This window comes from Plasmodium relictum, assembly GCF_900005765.1.
Source record: "Plasmodium relictum strain SGS1 genome assembly, contig: PRELSG_00_v1_7, whole genome shotgun sequence".
NCBI classification, from domain to species: domain Eukaryota; phylum Apicomplexa; class Aconoidasida; order Haemosporida; family Plasmodiidae; genus Plasmodium; species Plasmodium relictum.
Window position 1 is genome coordinate 1 of NW_021628735.1, and position 10,220 is coordinate 10,220.

The 10,220-nt window shown below is 18.8% G+C and overlaps 1 protein-coding gene across 1 annotated transcript, besides 3 other annotated features; it reads left to right on the forward strand.

Moving 5' to 3' along the window:
* Nucleotides 1–1,416: 1,416 nt before the first annotated feature.
* Nucleotides 1,417–1,864: a repeat region.
* A 1,272-nt stretch (nucleotides 1,865–3,136) lies between these two features.
* Nucleotides 3,137–4,069: a repeat region.
* A 405-nt stretch (nucleotides 4,070–4,474) lies between these two features.
* Nucleotides 4,475–4,912: a repeat region.
* A 2,205-nt stretch (nucleotides 4,913–7,117) lies between these two features.
* Nucleotides 7,118–8,671, forward strand: PRELSG_0000300 (reticulocyte binding protein, putative; the record flags this gene model as incomplete). Its single annotated transcript, XM_028676745.1, has 2 exons — nucleotides 7,118–7,169; nucleotides 7,302–8,671. 2 exons carry the CDS (start codon nucleotides 7,118–7,120, stop codon nucleotides 8,669–8,671), a joined length of 1,422 nt encoding a protein of 473 aa, XP_028531259.1.
* Nucleotides 8,672–10,220: the final 1,549 nt, after the last annotated feature.

Consider the following 10,220-nt stretch of genomic DNA (forward strand, 5'->3'; position numbering starts at 1 on the left):
GTAATTATAAAAAAAAAATTAATAATATTTTTTTTTATATAAAAAGTTTTTTTTTTTTGATGAGAGAATGTTATGTTATGTTATGTTTTAATTTTTAGTGTAAATAAAAATTAAAAGAAAGAAATGTTAACTTATTAAAAACTTAAGAGATAAGAGAAATGTTTATGTATTATTCAATGCATATTTTTGAAATAACATTGAATATCATAAAATTTCGACTTAATAAATTGTTATAAATTATTTGTATGTTTTTAATTAAAAGAAGATATTAATTCTTTGTAAATAAAAACTCATTTATAACTGTTAATAGGATTATTAAAAGTTGCAGTAAAATTTAACTTCAATTAAATATTATGCATCATAAGAAAACAGTATATATATATATAATAAAAACGAATATATATATATAAACGTATACTTAGTTATACATGCTCTTTATTAATTTGTTTGTTTAATACTCTAGCAAAGTCATTAAACGGGCAATTAATAAATCAATACTACAAATGTATTAAAACCAAAAGATTATTTAGACATTTGTGATAAAAATAACCTTTTACAATTAGAGGATTTTAGTAATAAAGATAGAAAAATTAATAAGGAAACACAAAATGGGTTAGAAGTTATAAAAAAAGCCAAAGAGAACAAAATATAAGTTATATCATTACTTCCCCTAAGTTGTGGAGTATGGTTAATAAAAAAATTGTTATTAACCTTTTGTAAAAATAAAATGAGTTATCAGTTAGGAAAATAGAAGTTAGCTATGCCCTGAATATAGTTAAAAAAAAAAAATATATAAAGTTATTTTTTTTGTTCTGTTTATTTTATGGTATATAGATCTTTGTAATTAAAAAATAAAATAAAATTAATTTTTTTTTGTCGGTTGGAATTTTGTTAAAAAAATTAAAAAGAGAATTAATTTTTAATTATATAAAAAAAAAAATTAAGGAGTGAAAACAAATAATGTTTATGTTAAATTCAATGTATATATTTCGAAATAACATTGAATAAACTAGAGCTTAATTTTTGTTATTTGTTATAAATTTAGTGTGTGTTTTTAAATAAAAGGTTATACTTATTCCTTGTAAATAAAAACTCATTTTTAAATGTAAACATACATATGTTAAGCAATACATAATAATTTAATGTATAATATAAATATTATACATTATAAAAACTTATTATATATATAATAAAATAAGTATTTATATATAAAAATCCGTATATTTAGTTGTACATGCTCTTTATTAATTTGTTTATTTAATACTCTGGCAAAGTTATTAAACAGGTAATTAATAAATCAATACAATAAAAATAAGTATATATATATGAATCAGTATATTTAGTTATACATGATCTTTATTAATTTATTTGTTTAATATCCTAGCAAATTCATTAAACAAGCAATTAATAAAACATCTATACATGAAGAGCACATTTCAAATTTTTTATGGCACTAATTGATTTTCAAAAATAAGTCTTAAAAACAAATTTAGAAATATTGTATCGGAAGATAATAGCAAACATTACATAGGATTTAAAGCTTCTAAAAATGGAACATTCAATTTTAATATATTACCTTTTGGTCTAGAAAAATTGACCACACAGTTTCAAAGAATTATAAAAAATATCTTTATGGAAATAATTCAAGAGAATTACATAGTTGTGTATATTGATATTATAACCACTCTTACAAAAACTACAATAAAGAGCATTTCAAAATATTAAGAAGAATATATAAAAAACATTTTGATAATAATTTAGGGATAAATATAGTAAAATGTAAATTTTTGAAAGTACTTATAACTTATCTAGGGAAAGTAATAAACTATAAAGAAATGGGACCTTCACTGAATAAAGTGAAAACAGTTATTGAGTTAGCGATTAATAAAAAATATTATTAACTTTTTATAATAATCAAATTCAGCTTTTCACTCAGGAAAATGCAATTATTCGTGTAATGATACCATTAAAAAAAAAAAAAAAAAAAATTTATGATTATTTTTTTTATTTTCTTTATTTTTTTTGGAGTATTTGAAAAAAAAAAATATATAATTTTTTTTTTTTTGGGAAAGCGTGTGAATTTCATTAGATAGGGGGTTTAATTATATTTTGAAAGAAAAGTATTATTAAACTTTTTATTTTTTTTTAAAATAAAAAGTATATTTTTTTTTTTTGTTATATTTAATTTTTATGTTTCTAAAAATAGTTAAATAACTTTAAATTAAATTTATTATTTGTTGTAATTAAATCAACTTATATAATTATAATTTAAAAGAGGATATATATTTATTTAACAAAAATATAATATACCTTTGTGATTTATTAATTGCCTTTTTAATGACTTTGCTGGAGCATTAAACAAACATATTAATAAAGAGCATGTACAACTAAATATGCACATTTATATATATATATACTCATTTTATTATATATATAGTAATATTTATAATATATAGCATTTGGTTTAGATTAAGAAATTCTGTATTGCTTAACAGATATATTTTTAATTTTACCAATGTAATTTTATTTACAAAGAATAAATACATTCCTTTAATTGAAAATACACACAAAATTAAGTTATAACAAATAAAAAAAATTAAACTATAAGTTATTTAATGTTATCTAAAGATATACAAATTGAATATTACATAAAAGTTATATATTTATATACATTAATTTTTATATTTCAATTAAAAATTAATGATCTCTCAATTCAAAAAGTTAACCAATAAAAAAAAAAAAAATAAAATAAAAATTTTATTTTTTTTTTAATAATTACAAAGATATATAAAAATAAAATAAACAAAAAAAGATATAGCAATACAAATTTTTTTTTTTTGTTATTAGATTCAATATATGGTTGAATTATATTTTCCTGATTAGAAAGCTAACTTTATGCATTATAAAAGATTAATAACATCTTTTATTAACCACTTTGTTAAAATAAATGTCTCCGAAGAAATAAAAGCTGTTACATAAAATTTATATTATGAATATGGATTTTACTTATATTTAAAGTAAAAATAAGTATAAAATAAAAGATAAGTATAATTATTTATACATTTTCTTTAATAGTTCGTGTATTCGATACTCTAGCAAAGTCTTTGAATGGGAAATTAATAAAATAGATAGAGATCAAAGTCAAAGGGGCAACTATGATTATTTTTAGGAGCTTCTATTATAGAAATTGTATTTAGAATTTTTTAAAATTGAACTCTAAATTGATTCTATTATTAACTAGGAAAAAAAGTTTACATGAAATGAAGAATAACCAACTATATGTATTTAATGAATTAAAGAAAAAATGAATGAACTAACCTACATTTCATTTTCAAAACCTGGAAAACTTTATAATTTTTATATGGACGCACAATATTATAATATTTAAGTGGTATTACCTTAAGCAAAGGAAGACACCAACACTCCTAGATTTATCCATTATATATCAGAGAAATTAAAGTATAATAAACCGAAATATAGTAAAACTGAAAAAGAATTACTTTCAATGTTTATAGCTTGTGAAACTTTCGATTATTATATTACAGAATCTAAAAAAAGTTGATTAAAAAGGAATATAAAGATGTCCTATGAATATATTCTATTAATACAGAAAAATTGTATTGATGAAAATTGGGATCATCAAAGTTTATCTAAAACTTGAACATATATAATTAAAAGAAGTTTATTTTATTGAATTACTAGAACCATAGATGAAATTAGCCTTTCAAAATTTATGTTATTATATTACAATTAACCATCTGAAGAATGTGAAGATTTATATTATATTTTCCGTTATCAAGGAATTCTCTATAATGTATGAGAGGTGAAATATATTAAAATATTTAGTATATAGAGACGGTTTTCCTGTTCATTACAAAACAAGAAGATTATATATACCAAAAAAATATAGAAACCATTTAATATATTATTTTCACAATGATATGTATACAGGACACTGCAGTGTCAATAACACACTAAAGAAGGCGCAACATATTTTTTAGTTCGTAGTATTAGTCTTTATGCTAATGAATACATTACAATTTGTTTATTTTTCTAAGTAATGTATGATTGGTTGATATTTTATTTTTATATATTTTTGTAATTATTGAAAGAAAGTAAAAATTTTTTTTTTTTTGTTGGTTGACTTTTTGAATAGAGAAATTATTAATTTTTACATTTCAAATATAAAAAATTTAATGTTTATGTTGCATTTGATTTGTATATTTTGAAATAACATTGAACATCTCAGAGTTTAATTTTTGTTATTTGTTATAACTTAAATTTTTGTATGTAAACATGCCTGTTAATCAATGCAGAATTTCTTAATTCAAATAAAATGCTATATATTTTAAATATAACTATATATATAATAAAATAAGTATATTTAGTTACACATACTCTTTATTAATTTCTATGTTTAATACCCTAGTAAAACCATTAAACAGAAAGTTAATAAATCAATGATAGATGATTAAAATCTAATGGAAATCAGGCGTTATTTAAACTGAGTTTATTTGATAAGGTTTCAATAGATATTTTAGAACCTAGAATATGTAAGGATAAGGGATATTTTATATAATTAATGTTTATCATGACTCATGTTTTATATTAACAAATGTAACTAAGAGAACTTTCATTGTTATTGATTGAAATCTATTATAAAAAGTACTTGGATTCCTATTTTGGGGTCTCCAGTAAGTTTTCTAAGAAAATATAGTTATGTTTATATGAATCTAGAATTTCAGAAATATATTACCAAAAAATTACAAATAAAATTGTATCAAACTAGTGCGCATCCGCAAGTAAATGGTATAAATGAAAATCCTTATAAATACTTAGTTACGCGTTTATGAACTTGTGTAAATAAAAAAAGGTAAATTTTGAAAAAATAGTTAAAAATGGGGTAATTAATGGAATTTAATAATTAGATATATAAATTTTAATAAAAATGAAAACTGCATTTGACGTATAAATAAATGTAGGTCAATTCATTACTTCTGAAAAAATAAACGTTATGACATATATTATAAAATAATAAAATAAAAATATTATAGAATATTTAACTTTTTTATTATGTAGAAATAGTGTTATGCACAATATAGAGGATGAAATAGTTAAATTTTAGCAATAATAAGAAAATTTATATGTAGATTTAGTGCACATAATCAATAATCATTTCTTGTAACTAGTAATATATATATGACTAAAAAAATTATAACCAAAAATTAAAAAATTAAATATATGAAAATATATAGATTATGAAATTTTTAGATGTAGGTGTGGTAGTAATGAGAGTAATTGAACTGTTACTAATTGGGAATAGCTTAGTGGTAAAATTCCTAAAATTTTAAAATGATAAAAAAAAAAAATTCCTTATATAATTTTTTGTAAGAAGTAAAAAGTAACATTCACTTATCAATATAATTTAATGTCATTATAATAGTATATATATGAAATATGATATTATATAAATTTCTTAGATAATTATATGGATTTACTTAATTATTAATAAAAAGTATTGTTAATCGTTTTTAGATTCCTGAATTAGCAAAGCAGTGTGCAAATCTAGCTATACACTTAAAATATATCTAAACAACCTAGATAAAAAAGTTACTTGAAATAAAAAAAATAAAATTTTAACTTATGAATATAACTTTTTATATTTACAGTGGAAATAAGATTTATTTTTACGAAGAATCACAAATTCATAAGTAATAAAGATTATTTTATATATAATTAAGGATCAAATAAAAATAAGGATGATTTTGCATTAAATAAGATAAAAATATAGTTTAAAATGGTTAATGTGTTAAAAACAATAATAATATATAGTTAAAATATTTTTATTTAAAGATTTATGATTATTATATGAAATAAACTATTTATTTTATATTGTATAATTTAATTATATGAAACTTATTTATAAAAAAAGAACTTTTAAAATAAACAAATTTAGTATAGGTCTTTCTGCTTTATATATAATTTCCCCCTTATTATTTAACAAAATTATTTAAACAGTCAGCTATAATAGTATACAATTATGAAATGGTAATGCGCTAAAATATTAGGAATTATAACAACTATAAAAACTGTAATTTTACATTATACGAAAGATATTTCGGGTAATAAAAAAAAATATATAAGAAAAATGGTGATAAAATTAAAAGAACAATTAATATTATAATAAAAAAAACTAGATGATTGATTAAAGTAAAAATTATTATATGATTCAACTTCTCTATTTGGTACTTTATTATTTGTATACTGGTAAATAGTTTAAAAAAAAAAAGTTAATAACTAAAGAAAATTCTTATAAACAATCTTTGTTGAACTTTTTGACTAAAAGAAGTTTCTTTTATAAATTTTATTTTTTTAAATTGGAGACTGATATATCTTTTTAGAAGGTAAAATTTATTGCAATTTCATAAGCTCATCTCACAACATTAAGAATATTTTATTTAAAGCTAATGTATACATTATATATATATGTTATTTTCGTTAATTTACACTTCTATTTACCAATAAAATGTTTAATATTGTATTTTTCTGATTTAGTTTATTTACATTTTAGTCATATGCACACTCATGCATGCAACACTTTAAATTAATTTATATATAAGAAAAAAAGAATTTTTTTTTATTTCTGTCGTAAATCTTAAGGAGTTTAAATAATTATGTAATTTTCTTTTTCACATAATTATTTTAAATATTTTTTTTGATATTTTAAGATGGTATAATATAAATTACTTTTTTTGCACTTTTTATATATATTCTTATATTTACACACTTTTTTTTTCTTTTTTTCTTCTTTTCTTTCTCTTTGTTGTTGGGTTTTTACCTTTTTTGTGTAAATTGCAAACAATAGTGAACAAGTATAATTTATATTGTATCACATATTGTAAATTATATATATATATTATGTAATTTTATATCTGTAGTCAAATATTTATTGAAACTTGGAGTAAATGGAATTATGTAATATATGCATTTTCAAAAACAAAGCGAAAAAAAATATCCATTTTTATCTATGCAAAAAATAAACACAATTTACTAAATAAAATATCATATATTATTTTTAAATTTTAGAAAGAAAAATTAAATTTATGCCACTTTTAATATGTGTAGGAAAATAATTTGGATTTGTTTGATTCTTCTATTAACTTTTTTTAGTAACTCAATATATATGTATACTTCTAGTTTGCAATTTTCACACACTTTTTAGTAGATACATATTTTTCTTATTTTATTCCGGATTTTTTAATTTTTTTTTTTTATATTTATGTATATATAAATATGTACAGGATCAAGTTATGAGATAAAGGTCAAAAAATTATCAAAAAATTTTGAATCGAAAATAAATAATTTATTATTTGATTTAAGTTTAAAAAAAGTAAAGAAACTAGAAGATAATTCTTTCACAGAATATGAAAAAAAGAAAAAGGGAAATTTTAAAATTTTCAATTTTCAAAAAGAAAATGAATATAAAATAAAAATAGATAACTTAAAAAATGAAGATGAAAAAAAATTATATTTATTTAAAAATGGATCATCTGTAAATCTAAAAAATTCTAATTTTGCTACAGAATCTTCATACTTTGTACATATAAAAAGAAATGACCCATATTTATCTAAAATGAACAAAATTAAAGAAGATAAAAGAAATGAATCAACAAATAATATTACAAATTCCTTCATTCAAATTAGAAAATTATTATCAGATGATAAAGAATTGTTAAAAGAATATAAAAATTTAATGAATACAATTAATGACTATTTAGATAAAGCAAAGGTTTATTTCATTACAGCAATTTCTTTAGATGATCTTGGTGATTTTTACATTAATAATCGTCATAATGAAAATTATAATCAAGATTTTAAATTTTATAATCATGTAACTAAAAGAAATATTGAGGATTTTCATAAATATTCACTGAAAGCTTTAGATTTCAATAGTGAAACAAAAGATGAAATGAGAGCAAAATTTTTTAGTTTACTATTACTAAAAAAAGACTTAAAAAAAAAGGAATTATATGAAAAAAAATTGCTCCATTTTAAGTCAAAAATAGTAGAGAGTCAAAAAATTACAAAAGAACATAATGAAACATGTTCAAAAAAAATGAACGATGTTTTTGCTAATTTACAGTACAATTTATCATATCGATATTGTTGGGGTAATTTTTGTAATCTCCGTGAGTGTTCAAGTACAGATTATTATGGTAAAATATGTTGCTATTTATTAAATTGTCTTAATAATATAATGTCTTCAAGATATTTATCTAGAATAAAAAACGTAATAAATAAAGATCTAGATAATAATTTTATTACAGAAGTTGATGTTTTCTTGAATTCTTTGAAATTAGAAGAAATTAAAAAAAGAAATTCTCAAAGAAATGTAAAAATCCATTTAATTATGTTAATTGAAAAAATTAGAGATATTAAAAATGATTATGTGAAACAGTCAAATTTTGCATATACTAGTTTTAATAAATTAGTAAAATTACAGAATGATTCTCTTAATGTGAGCTTTTCTAGATGGAATATTTCAAGAGAGCTTGCTCCTGTTCCGATTGAATTTAAGAGAGTTTTCCATTATCTAGATTGGAACGAAGAATTAAGAGAAAATTTTTACCATTATAAAAGAGAATTTTATATTTTATTTTATGGATTATGAAAATTTTGAAATCTTAGAAAAAGTTTCATTTAGATATAGTATTTTCAAAACTTTTATTATTTTTAATAAAATATATTATTGACCTTTTTATATATTTTGTAAATAAGAAAGGATATTAATATTTTTATATGTATATATTTAGCATAAGATGAAATTCTCCAGATTTGAAAGGTCTAAAAAGCATACGAGTTAAAATATTTTAGATTTACAAAGATAAGAAAACATATAAATTAAAACGATAAATATCTGAGATAATTATAATTCATGCAAACTAGTATTATTTAGATTCTCGAGGTTTAAAAATGAAGCATACATATTTTATATAACTATGTAATTTATTAATTGGTCTTTCGAATGACTTTTTTAGAGTATTGGTTAATAAAAATTATTATAGACCTTTTACAATATATAAAGTTAGCTTACTAATTAGGAAAGTAGAAGTCAGTCATGCAATGACGCTGTTAAAAAAAAAAAAAAAATTAAATCTTTATATCTATATTTTTTTTTGTTTATTTTATTTATTATGTATTTTTGTAATTGCTAAAAAAAAAAAAATATATATATTTAATTTTTTTTTGTAATTCTTTTTAAAGAATTGAAGAAGGAATTAATTTTTACTTAAAGTAAAAAAAATGAATGTATGAAAAGCAACTATAAGAAAACTTTTTATTTCTTTTAAATGAATAAAAACTATAATACTTGTGTTATATTTGATTTGCATATTTTGAAATAACAATAACTTAGAATTTAATTTTGTCACTTTCTATGACTTAATTATTTTTGTACGTTTTTAAATTAAAAGAATATACTTATTATTTGTAAATAAAAATACATTTATAAGAGTAAAAATGTCTGTTAAGTGATACATAATTGCTTAATTCAAATTAAATATTATATATATATAATTTACTTTATATAATAAAAATAAGTATATATATATACATATAAATCAATATATTTATACAGACTCCTTATTAATTAGTTTTTTTAATACCCTAGAAAAGTGATTTATTAATTGCCCGTTTAATGACTTTGCTAGAGTATTAAACAAACAAATTAATAAAGAGCATGTATAACTAAGTATACGTTTATATATATATATTCGTTTTTATTATATATATATATACTGTTTTCTTATGATGCATAATATTTAATTGAAGTTAAATTTTACTGCATCTTTTAATAAACCTATTAACAGTTATAAATGAGTTTTTATTTACAAAGAATTAATATCTTCTTTTAATTAAAAACATACAAATAATTTATAACAATTTATTAAGTCACAATTTATGATATTCAATGTTATTTCAAAAATATACATTGAATAATACATAAACATTTCTCTTATCTCTTAAGTTTTTAATAAGTTAACATTTCTTTCTTTTAATTTTTATTTACACTAAAAATTAAAAACATAACATAACATTTATCAAACTCTTCAAAAAAAAAAAATATTAATTTTTTTTTTTTTTTAATTACAAAGATGTATATATATATAAATAAACAAACAAAAAAAAAAATAACTTTATTTTTTTTTTTTTTTTATAGG